This window comes from Cnephaeus nilssonii (assembly GCF_951640355.1).
Source record: "Cnephaeus nilssonii genome assembly, chromosome: 5".
Lineage (NCBI taxonomy): Eukaryota > Metazoa > Chordata > Mammalia > Chiroptera > Vespertilionidae > Cnephaeus > Cnephaeus nilssonii.
In genome coordinates, this window is record NC_137076.1 from 73503157 (window position 1) to 73515619 (window position 12463).

At 43.9% G+C, this 12463-nt stretch overlaps 1 protein-coding gene across 3 annotated transcripts in view; it reads left to right on the forward strand.

The window, feature by feature from the left end:
- The window catches only part of CDC42SE2 (CDC42 small effector 2), a 99911-nt gene extending 87807 nt beyond the window's left edge, over window positions 1-12104 (forward strand). For all 3 annotated transcript variants that reach the window (XM_079771759.1, XM_079771758.1, XM_079771757.1), the window contains exons 4-6: window positions 4751-4852; window positions 8471-8581; window positions 9686-12104. In XM_079771759.1, the coding sequence (XP_079627885.1) occupies window positions 4751-4852; window positions 8471-8569 (201 nt within the window). In that variant the 3' untranslated portion in view covers window positions 8570-8581; window positions 9686-12104. The remainder of the gene's footprint in view (window positions 1-4750; window positions 4853-8470; window positions 8582-9685) is intronic.
- Window positions 12105-12463: the final 359 nt, after the last annotated feature.

Sequence of the window (12463 nt, forward strand, 5' to 3'; positions counted from 1 at the left end):
TTTGTCTTTTGCCCTTGGCATTTTAATTATGATGTGTCTTGGTGTGGTCCTCTTTGGATTCCTCTTATTTGGGGTTCTGTGCTTCCTGAACTTGTAAGTCTATTTCTTTCACCAGGTGGGGGAAGTTTTCTGTCATTATTTTTTCAAATAGGTTTTCAGTATCTTGCTCTCTCTCTTCTGGCACCCCAAAAATTCGGATATTGGTACGCTTAAAGCCATCCCGGAGGCTCCTTATGCTATCTTCACACTTTTGGATTCTTCTTTCTTTCCGCCTCTCTGTTTGGGTGTTTTTTTCTTCCTCATATTCCAGATCTTTGGTTTGACTCTTTGGGTGCGGTGGTCTACTCTGTATATTCTTTATTTCAGACAGTGTATGCATAATTTCTGACTGGTCCTTTTCCATTTTTTTGGTATTCTCATTAAGGTCCTTGAAGGTCTCTTCAAGTTTCTCAGCCGTTTTTAGAAGATTCTTGAGTAACCTTATAAATGTGGTTCTGAACACTGTGTCGTCCATTAGTTTGCTTTCCTCCATCTCTCCTACTCATGACATACTTCGGTGTCTCCGCATTTGGGCTGCCTCCCTGTGTTGATGGAGTGGCTTTGTGTGGTCAGTGACCTATAGGGGCCGGTAGCTCAGCTTCCCCAATCACTCTAGGTGGTCGCTCTTGGTACACCCCTTTGTGGGCTGAGTGGAAAGTCTTGGTGTAGTTAAAAGCCTTGACTGCTGTTGGTACACTGGGAGGAATTGACCTCCAGGCCAATTGGCTGTGAGGACCTGCTGTGTCTATAACGGAAGAATTGCTGTGCTGGAGACACAGTAGGGCTTTGGTGCTCACTGAGTCTGCCTCTTGAATGTGTCCCTTATGAGAGTGGTTGAAATCTGGTGTCGTCCACACCGACCAGTAGATACCCTAGTGTCTGGATCTCCAATGGGGTGCAGGTCTGAGGCCTCCCAGCAGGAGCTACAGCAAGAGCTACAGTTTTCTCCTCTTTTCTTGGGCGGTTTTGAAGCAGTCTGACTGGAGCTGCAGTTAATTTGGTTGAGCTGCCACAGAACAGGCCATTTATATGTAAAAGCCGCTGTGTGGAGCCTGGGCGGGTTTGTAGAATGTGCGGGGCGGGTCTCAGGGCGGGGCCGGGTCTCAGGGCGTCACTAGTCTGGGGCGTGGCCAACGGCCATGGCTGCCTTCAGCCGTCTCTGCCTTTCTGCATTTCCAAGTCCCCGTGTCCCGCGCTCCAGCGCAGCAAACCCTGATTGCTGGGTGCACCTCTGCAGAAAAGTCACTCTCACTCTCCGACCAATGGCCGAGAGTCCAGCTTCTCCCCGTAGGCGTCTGGGTCCCCCGCGTGTCCCCAGAAACGAGTTCAGAGTGATCGGGAGTTTGTCTCCCTTCGGTTTGAAGAAAAGCCGCGCGCCCAGTCGCCCGCCGCCAGCCCGCTTCGCGCACCTCCGTACCTCAGCTCTCCAGCGTTTGCACTCCCTTCTCTTCTTAGTTGTAAATCTACCACTCAGCCAGCTTTCCCGTGGTTCTGGGTGGTAGACATTTTGTTTTTTAGTTGTATTTTTGAAATTGTTGTGCAAGGCGGCAGTTTAGTTGTTTAACTTTGCCGCCATCTTGGTTCCTCTCCCCGAGAACCAAATTTTTAAACTTAAACTTCTTCTAATGCCACTTCTTCAAAATAGACTCGCCCAGGCCATGGTATTTTGTGGAAGAGCCCACACTCAAGGGGCCAAAGAGCCGCATGTGGCTTGCGAGCCGCAGTTTGCCCTAGGGGAACACCTTGGCCCGCCTGGGTCCCATCCTTTCAGCCTTCTCTGTCACATTATAATGCTGCTCACCCTTTCGTTTTCTTTACCTTCAGTCTCCTCTTTTATTGGATCTACCTCATCAGAAATTAAGCATAATCAAGTCTTTCTCATCTTCAAGGAAAACTTTCAATCTGACCTCATTTCCTCTTCTCCCTTCAGCTCCCACCGTCTTGCTTCTCCCCGTCCAGACGTCAGACTTCTCTCTGGTGTCTGATCTCTGCATCTCCCCACCTCCTGGACACTCCCGGCCCCTCTGCTGTCTCTGCTCCTCTTACACGCACTGAGGTTGCCTTCTCCCTCATGACACTTCCAGAAGACGCACCTGGCTTTCCTCCTCACGTCAGGATGTTGCTTTTGGCCTCTGTGATGGTTTATTTCCCTCTGTCCAGCCTTGCCTGGGCGCCTCGGTGTGTGTCCTAGGCAGTCATTCACTACAGCTTTAGTACGCTGTGACTCTCGGTGCCTCACCTCCAGGTTCGCCTTTTGCAGAATTGTGTGTCCATATATCCACTGGCCCTCTGGGTGCCTCACTGATCCCTGAAACTCAGTGTGTCTGAGACTGAGCCTCTCATCTTCTTAGAGCCTGGTCCCCTTCCAGGATGACCTAACCGGGAGCTGCATGTGCTCCTCAGATCTGAGACTGTGGCTCCCTGCCCTACCCTTCCTTCCGGTCCCAAGTCCAGCAACAGCCAAGTGCTGTCAATTTTATCTACTGAACACCTCTTGACTCTATCCACCTCTTTCCATCTCTGCTATTAGTTGAATCTAATCTTTTTCACCAACATTATAATTTCTTTTGGCCCCTCCAACCTGCTGCCCACCTGTAACTCATGGAGGAGGCTTCTAAAAAAAGAAATACGTTTTTATTGATTTCCGAGAGAGGAAGGAAGAGGGAGAGATAGAAACATTGACGAGAGAGCATCAATTGGCTGCCTCCTGTTTTAGGGATCGAGCCCGAACCTGGCATGTGCCCTGACCAGGAATCAAACCCGGCACCTCCTGGTATATGGGATGACGCTCAGCCAACTGAGCCACACCGGCTGGGTGAGCCTTTTAAAACCATTTTGATCATTGCCTTGCTTTAAGAGCTGTGCTCCTTCTAGCCTTTGGGAAGGAAGGACTGGAAGCTCCCAATTTTATACCTTAAAGCCGGTGTGATTAGAGAGCATGAACAACCTTCCAACACTGAAGGAAAGGTCTCACTCTCAACTCAGTAAAGGTCAAGTTTAAAAATACTATTTCAGGTTCATAAATTAATTACCTAACGTAATCATTATGGTACAAGTTGAAATCTGGCCTTTGCCTTTCAGTATGAGAGTAGTCTCCTGAATCAGTGTTTAGTCATCTGCTTTTGAACATCCTCAGTATTGAGAATGTTATTTTAATTTCTTCTTTGATCTCTTTGGTACCCCAGTCATTGTTTAATAGCATGTTATTCAGCTCCCAAGTGTTTGAATTTTTTTTATTGTTTTTATTGTAGTTTATTTCTAATATTATGTCATTGTGGTCTGAGAAGATGCTTGATATGATTTCAATCTTCTTGAATTTGGAGAGACTTAGCCTGTGACCCAATAGAGTGTTATTTTAATACTGCTCTTTCACAAGTGTGTCAGTTCACAATCGTATCCACTCATTAATTCTTTGAAGAAACGTTTCAGGGTGAGATGGGTGGTGGCGTGAGCGCACCAGGGTGACTTCTCTCCCAGCATCTTCCTGCAGTGACTCAACGTTTAGAAAAAGCCCTGACCATGGAGATGTGGGCTAAGCTCCAGACACCCTTCCGCAGGAAACGCTGCTGCTGTGTGTTCACAGAGCCAGGGATGGCCAGAACCCCCGTGGCCCGGAGTAGGTCTTACTCTGCGAAAGGCCTCGGGCTGAGCCGGCGGCCTGCGCACATCAGGAAGGCTTTGGGAAACGTGCAGTCAGCAGACACCATCTTGGGAATCTGATCTGCAGCAGCAAAAGCGAGAGGACAGTAAACAGTGCATACTGGCTTCTAAAATTAATGCGTGAACTTTCTGCTTTTGTGGTTTTGTGAAACATTTCATTCATTCGCATGCGAATCCTGAGAAGCTGTCACCTGGGTCTGTTGCGATACGTGTTTAGGATCTGTCAGATCCTACCAGCATTTCAGTGGATACAGACATATATATGTTCAAAGGCAACCCAATCCAACAAGTTCATGCATAACTTGTCTTAGTTTTGAGGCAAACTGCAATTTCAGGAGGATACCGTTGAAAGGGATGAGCCGAGCTGGTATTAGGACACTAAGCCAGCAATGCCAGTGGCCCCTCCCAGTTAGGTCACAGTATCTCTAGTCATGGAAAACTTGGGACTGTTTCAACATCCCTGAAAAGTTGTACTCAGAATGAGTACAATACAGAATGTTGTATTCAAACCGCAATGTATTTGCTAACAATGGTTAGTGATAATTTTTTATGTGTCTCACTTTTTAAAAAATAGAATAAAACTTAAATGTTTATTATATTAATGTGGCGATGGCCAAAGCTAGACCAAGTCATCTTTTTAAAGTTCTAAATAACCTATTATTTTGCTTCACTAATCATTTTAAGTAGTTGTGGTAGTCCAAGATTCAGGTATTTTTGTGTCCTGGGCAACTTTTTTTTTTTAATCCTCACCCGAGGACATTTTTAAAATTGATTTTAGAGAGAGAGAGGAAGGGACAGGGAGGGAGAGAGAGAAACATTGATGTGAGAAACATTGATCAGTTGCTTCCCTTATGCACCTCGACCAGGAATTGAACCCACAACCTTTCCAGTATGGGATGATGCTCCAACCAACTGAGCTCCAACCAGATTTGCTCCTGGGCAAATTTATTGTATTATTGTATTATTAAACAGAGCCATTCATCCATAGTATGTATATCCATCAAAATAAGTTTTTTGGTAATAAGATCATTTTTTTTTTCTCATATTTTAGAAAAGGCGTCGTCGGATTGACCGAAGTATGATTGGAGAACCAACAAACTTCGTACACACAGCTCATGTAGGATCAGGAGACCTGTTCAGTGGAATGAATTCAGTAAGTACGTTGGTGGAACGTGCAGATGAGGCCTTGAGACACAGGTGTATGCTTTTAATGTTACACTAGATGCCTTTGTAGACATCGAATATGAACACATAATGTCAGAAGAGAATAAAGTGACCAATCAAAAATCAATCTCACCTAATTTGCCACGTACTTCATTCTGTTTCCAGTACTAAGTTCTTCATAACTGAATATGAACTTTAAAGGATTTGGCAACAAGCTAGGAAGAATCAGAAGTAAAAATAAAAGATCTTTTGGCTGTCTTTTCTAGAGATTTCAGTGAATTTCAGAATAGAATTTCGATTTAATCAGCTGAACTCTCTTATTCCTTAATTTTATCTGCGAGAAAAACAGTGCAGGATAATAGATGCGCCACCAAATGAGGGAGTTTTTAAATCAGGGCTCTGCCTCACTTTTGCCCTGAGACAAGCCACTATCGAGGGTCAACAGATGTCTAAATGATCTTTAAAGCATTTAGACCCGGAAAGTCAGTAGGCTTTTATAAACACAGAATTATGTGTATACACTCATTCACTGGACAGCGTTAACAAAAGGCTTAACAAGAGAACAGAGTTTTAAAATAGGTAGGTGAGTGTCCTGGATACAGCAAACAAGCCTGGCGGTTCAGTTACTAGGTAAGCACAGGGATGATGTGTATCTTCTGTGAAAGGAAGCAGCTTGTCTGTGGCAGGTGGGTAGGAAAGGGCTCTGTCACTCGGCTGCCGCCCACGTGTCATCAGCGGCTTTGTTTCTCAGGTCAACGTGTGTGAAGACACCAAAGGGGAACCTCTGACTTGTTAATAGAACGCATGGTTTGAAACTTATTATATGTGATGAATTTTAATTTCTTACCTACAAATGTCTTCACCACTTCAGGTTTTAAACTCTACATAAGACACATTCAATGTTTAGTTTGTGGTATTTGCTTTTGAATCTTGTTTACGCACAGTTCAGCATGGCCTTCAGGACGCCCATCTGCATTTGGTCTCCACGAAGAGCTTGTCCCTGTCGCCCTGCCGCTTGCCCTGTCGCGGGCAGCGCTGGGGTCTGTCCGTGCGGAGCTTCCTGGTCCGCCTCTTCAGCTGAGGCGCAGGGTCAGCAGCCTCAGGGAGGCTCTGCAGTCTCCGGGCAGCCTTCTCTGCTCACTGAAGTGGGTTTTTCATGAAGTATTTTAGCTCTTTAGACCTAGATAAGCCTCTTGTAGCCATTGCTCATACTAGCTTGCTGCCGTCTTTAAAGCCATAGGCCGCCCCCACAGCCCAGCACTCCCCCCCAGCTCCGTTCTCACTGCAGGCTGAGTATTGTGAAATCCATTTCCTGAACTATCAGCGACAGTTCTAACTTGTAGAAGCCTGAGTCCATGAGAAAGTTCCGTTCTCCTGGGCAATAATAGTGCAGATAAGGCAAAACTATAGACATGCTGTTTATCCAAGGAAGTGTTTCCTCTCAGGTTTGTCCATCCCAAAACCTGAGCAGCTGGAATTAGGGCCTAGGCTTGGTGTGTGTGGATCAGTCACACTGATTATTGGATGGTCAGTGACTTGTAGTTGTTTTTTCCCCTAAACACACTGTTCATCCCAAGACTGCCTTTCATACTAACTTCTTGCTAGAAAAGGATTCTGTGACTCTTTCTATAATGTAGCTCTATTGTGTTAAAATACTATATGTCCACATCACCCTAACATATCCAGTGCACATCCTTTAGTTTGAAATTGAAGAATGCATTTTTGGAGGAAAAGGAATCTACCTGGAATCATCCTATATAATAAAAGGCTAATATGCAAATCAACCAAGCAGCAGAACGACTGGTTGCTATGGCACGCACTGACTACCAGGGGGCAGACACTCAACGCAGGAGCTGCCCCTGGTGGTCAGTGCGTTCCCACGGGGGAAATGCCGCTCAGCCGGAAGCCCTGAGCTGGGCTCACTGCTGGCAAGTGCAGAGGTGGTGGCAGGAGCCTCTCCGGTGGGGAGCGGGCCTAAGCCATCAGTCGGACATCCACCGAGGGCTCCCAGACTGCGAGAGGGCACAGGCCGGGCTGAGGACCCCGCCCCCGAGTACACGAATTTCGTGCACCGGGCTTCTAATGTACAAATAAAAAGCACACTTGTAGCAGGTGTGCTGGCGCTTCACTGTCGGTCATCACCACCTCGTTGCTCCATTTGCTAGCAGTCTGGACTCTCTTATTCTTTGCTTCCAAACTGCTTCTAGTTGATGTAAAATTGGAATGATAATGACACACTAAGAGTACTTCACAATGTGCAAATAACTCTGCTTTTTTTCAGCAAAGAAAGAAAATATCCCAACATTTATATATCCCAGTCCGTCAGAAAGTAGCCCAATAAAGTACTAGTAGTTAGGAGAGATTGTCATGTTAACCGTTTTACCGGTAAGAAGACTGATATTCTGAGAAGATACAGTACACCAGAGTTCCAATAGGAATAAATAAATCTGGACTTGTGTCCAAATCTTTGGATTCTTAGACTTTTTAGTTTATCAGACTATATTAAGACTGTATCAGGTATGTAAATTTTACCACATGGACTTTTACAATTATCTTGGGTTGGTCCAATTTCTGTTTTCTTTTTGTTTCAGATTCTAGTATAAGTAATTGAGATAATCATATGTGTGAGATGCATGTAAATTAAGGTATTTAAGGTGGAGGAAATGAAAACTGATTTGTATACTTCTAAAATATATATATTTTTATTGATTTCAGAGAGAAAGAGAGAAATATCAGTGATGTGGGAGAATCATTGGTAGGCTGCCTTCTGCACACCGCACTACTGGGGATTGAGCCTACAACCTGGGCATGTGCCCTGACCGAGAATGGAACCGTGACTTCCTAGTTTGAGTCATAGGTCAACCCTCAACCACTGAGCCGAACTGGCTGGGCTAATTTGTATAATTTTTTTTTTTATTATTATTTTAGAGAAAGGGAGAGGGAAGCATCAATTGGTTGCCTCCCATATGCACCCCAACTGGGGATTGAACCCAAAACATGGATTTGTGCCCATCCAACTGAGCCACACTGGCCAAGGCTGATTTGTATCCTTTTGACTTCTTTTGGAATGTTACCAAGTGCCTCATGAATTACAAAAATGATTTTTTGTATTAGCGAAGTATAGAAGGTAGCGGGAGAGGGACTTGTAACAAAAAAATGTTTCAGTTACTAGCCTCACTATCTGCCCTCGTAATCAGAAAAATGTTAAGTCTTTAAAAATTCTTTTATTCTAAAACTAGAGTCCCAGTGGGGTCCTTTGGCCTGGCTGGCAATCGGGGCCGACTTGGCAGCCCGGGGGGGGGGGGGGGGGGGGGGGGGGAGGACCGAGGGAGGTTGCCTGTGGGAGTATACTGACCAACAGGGGGCAGCTCCTGCATTGAGCATCTGCCCCCTGGTGGTCATTGCACGTCATAGCTACCTGCTGGTTGTCCATTCGTAAGGGTCACTTAGGCTTTTATATATAGAGATTTTATGTCTTTAAAAATCTTTTATAGCTTTTTTACTATAAAAAAGTACCCTTCTAAAAAAAAGGAACCAAAACATTGAGACAAGAATCACTTAGTTGCACTTCCTTAGTTCCTAACTTGTGTCCTCTTTTGTCTTGTAGGTTAGCTCCATTCAGAACCAAATGCAGTCCAAGGGAGGCTACGGGGGTGGCATGTCTGCGGGGGTGCAGATGCAGCTCGTGGACACGAAGGCAGGATAGCCCGCCCTTCCCGTGAGTACTCCAGGCTCAGACATGGCCGACCCCGGCTGGCAAATAGACAGCCTTCATTAAGTCGGGGTTAAAAGATGCATACAGTTGACCCTTGAACAACACGGGTCTGAACTGCGCGGTTCCACTTGTACATGGGTTTTTTCCCCCAATAAATACTGTAAATGTATTTTCTCTAGCTAACTTTATTATAAGAATACACTGTGTAATAATACATATACAAACTATGTGTCAGTCACCTTACTGGTAAGGCTTCTGGTCAATTATAATTGTAGGCTATAACAGTAGGCTATTATTATTTAAGTTTTGGGAGAAGTCAAAGTTATACACAGATTTTCAATGGTGCTGGGGGATGAGTGGGGGAACTGCCCCAATCCCTCCGTTCTTCAAGGGTTAGCTGTATTTTGTTTTCCCTCTTTTTTAAAAAATTGTGAACAAAAGGCAAAAATATTTTACTTGCCTAAATGTTAACACATTGTGGATGGATCATGAGAATTCTCTCTTCATATTACATAGTGTTTTACAAAGTATCATACTCTAAAAAGATAGTAGCTTGTAAAAAAATGTAATAACTTCATAATGCAATGGATATTTAATTTTAAAGCGTGCCTTTAACATTTATTTAAAACGTTTTGTACTTGTTCAATAGAAACTTACCTGGCCACTGGGTAAAGCTAGCAATAAAACTACTGGTCCGCAATGTGTTAAGTGATGGTAATAGGACTGCTGCAGTTTGAATATTAATTTTAGGTTCCTCTTTTCCTTGTGAAGAACTTGAAGTACATTAAGACATCTGGTTGGGGAGGCTTGAAGAGCCTGGTGGCAAGACGAAACTCAGGTGTCCTTTAAACAAGAGTGAAGTTATTATTTTGAGCATTGATACTGCACAGAATTCCATGTGAAGTAATTTTATATTTAAAATTTATCAACTGTGCTGTTGATAAATCTTTCATTATCAACTTTATAAAAGGATGCATCCCAAAAGTGTAAAAATAACTTGGATGTTTCTTTTGGTTTTGTAGGTCATTGTGAATTTCTTTGTTTTCTCCTCCTACTATTCTTTAATTTTTGTGTGTGATTGCTTTTCTTTTCAATGACAAAATGAAGTGCGATGGCGTCTTGTCCATCCTGTTGTGACCCTCCAGTGAGACGTACTGTTCCGCCGAAGAAGCTACTGTCGGATGAATCCTGCATTTCCTTCAGCCGGCCGCATGCCTTTGACTCCTGGACAGAGTTTCTTAGATTGTGGCTTAAACTTTATTTTTTATCAACATGGATCTGACTGTAGCATGATCTTTTCTGTGAATGCTAGCACTGTTTTGCATTTTTTCCCATTTTAACATTTCTTTTTCCGCCTGCCTTATGATTTTATTAGTAAGTAAGGACCTGCTACTATTTGTTAACTTGTCACCATTTATGTATATTTTGGAAGGTATGAGACCCACAAGCACAATGATCATTGTTAGTCACTTGAAACTTCAGCAGAATGGATGTCTGCATGCTCGAAGCTGCTGCGTGTGGGAGCCCCCGGGCTGGCGATACTGCTGCTATGAGAGAGGTTAGCTGTGGTGCCAAGTCACCCCGTGTCACACAGATGGTAACTCGTAGCTTATTAGAAATGCGACTTTTGGTCTGTTCAGTGAGCATTCTAGTACAAGGCAGGTTTGCGTTTGTCAGGCCTTCATTCTGCTGTGAATGTTCACATTCATTGGGAGCGAGGACCTGGCGGGAGCAGGATGGCTGCGCGTCCGGTGACGCCTCCATCGGGCTCTGGGCAGCAGCCGCTCATTTCCCTCCGCTCACTCTGCTGGTCCTTGTTTTAATGTCATGTCGTCCAGTAGAGTGTGTGAACTCCTGGCCTCTCCTGGAAGTTGCCACTGAAAACAACCTGTCTGGTGACTTGATGGAATTGGTGAGAAAACCTTCGCTTTGGTTGCGGAATATGTTTATTCTTCCACAAACTGTATTTCAGATGAATCTGTAAATGCTTCTTCTTCCCCACTAGGGCATAGCATTTAGCCAGTTGGTGGTTTGTGTCTGTTAACATGTAAATCCTATGTCTGGTTCAGCTCTAACTACATGTGGTCAGATTAACATTTCTTGCGGCGAATGGGGGTTCATTGAAAACTTAGCCCTAAGGAATTAGGTAATTGAAAGTGATCATCTTCTTTTTTTTTTTTTTTATCTATTTCCTTCCCCTTAGTCCCAACTCCTTGTGAAATGTAACTGAATAAATATTAGGTTTATGAAGCAAAACATGAAAGCATCCCCCCCCCCCACTTTCCCACCACAGGGGGCGCCAGATACTCAGTCCTTGTGCTCCTGTGGCTTTCTGCCTTCACAGTGCCAGTCTCCAGCAGAGAGGATCTGTCAAGGAAAAACATTTATGCTTAGTAACAAAAATACGTATTTTGCAGTTTAATAACTTCTAAACTATACTTCATCTGGTCTCACTAATTCACAGTGGAGACTGCATTCTGCAAAATGCCAGAGCCTTTGTGTCCTGCCAGCGACACGGCTGTGTGCCGCTTTTAAAGACGGACTGGATTTTCCTGACATTGCCCCACTGGTGCCATTTAGTCTACTTCTACCTGGACTTTAGAAATTTTTAGTACAATTTTTATACTTGTCATAGAATGCCTGGAACAACAGTACAGGGAGCCATGGTCCCTCTTCCCTGACTCAGGATTTGCTTTGCTTTTCCAATTGCTATTTTTTTCTGCTTCTCCCAAGGACCAAAATACTCCATGTGCCCTGGAGCGTGTCTGCATGGTGGGCCGCAGGCTGCACTGTGCAGGCCACGGGCATCACAGTGGCCACACTGTGTGCAAGGGCACATGCTAAGGAAGGTGCCAGTGAATCGAGGAGAAAATTACCAAAAATTCTAAGCGAGGAGCCTTGAACACATCTTTTAGGAAGGCTTGAAGATACTTGAGAGTGTGGAGGGAGCAGCGTCTCCACATTCATAGGTGGGGTTGTAAATTTTGGAGGTCATTTCGTCCCCATAGCAACGTATCTCATTTTGAAATTGAAGCTAATTAAATAGGATAGACTGTTAGTACTTTGTTGAAATACATGCTAATAACTGTTAAGCAAGGGAAAATGAATGAAGGTTTAACTAACGACATGGATTCTGTTATCAGTGACCTGCATTCTGTAAATCAGGTGCTTTCTCGTGATCTAGGCATGAAACGGTGCCAATGAGCTTAGAGTGGAGTGTTAGCTCTGGTGGTCAGATTCAGCATTTCCAATGCAGCAGCATCCCTGGCCTTTAGAAATACTGAGCGTATACTAGCTTTCATTTTGTTATTAAATTATAGCAGTTTCATTATAGAGAACAAGTTTGCCTTGATTTTGTTTAAAATGACTTCTGCTCAGCACCCAAAAGATAAAATTGACATATTTTTATAATATAAGCACACTTTTTCTTGTACATGTGTTCATTCTTGAATAAAGTGAGTTCAGTGTTGGCTTGTAGATATTAAAAAGAAAGTATTGATTCAATAAATGTTTTCTTTCAATCCTGGTTTGGATTTTCCTTTCAGTTTAGTTTTTTTCTTTCAAGGAATTATTTACCAAGAATTCACTTAGAGCAGCGGTCGCCAACCGGTGGTCCGTGAGGTCCGAAAGGTTGGCGACTGCTGACTTAGAGCACCTTCGTAGCATTCTTATATTTTCAGTTAAGACTATTCTCATGCAGAAATAATTTATCATTCTCTTTAACTTCACCTTATAATTTAACAAACACCTAGTCAAAATGAGCGTAAACGTTTGGAAATAGGACTTGTTATTGAAATATCCCTTTTCTCCAAATTTCCATTGCCTGGGAACATCACAAATGGCTTTTAACAAAGGAGGCAAGCCCTGGCTGGTTTGGCTCAGTGG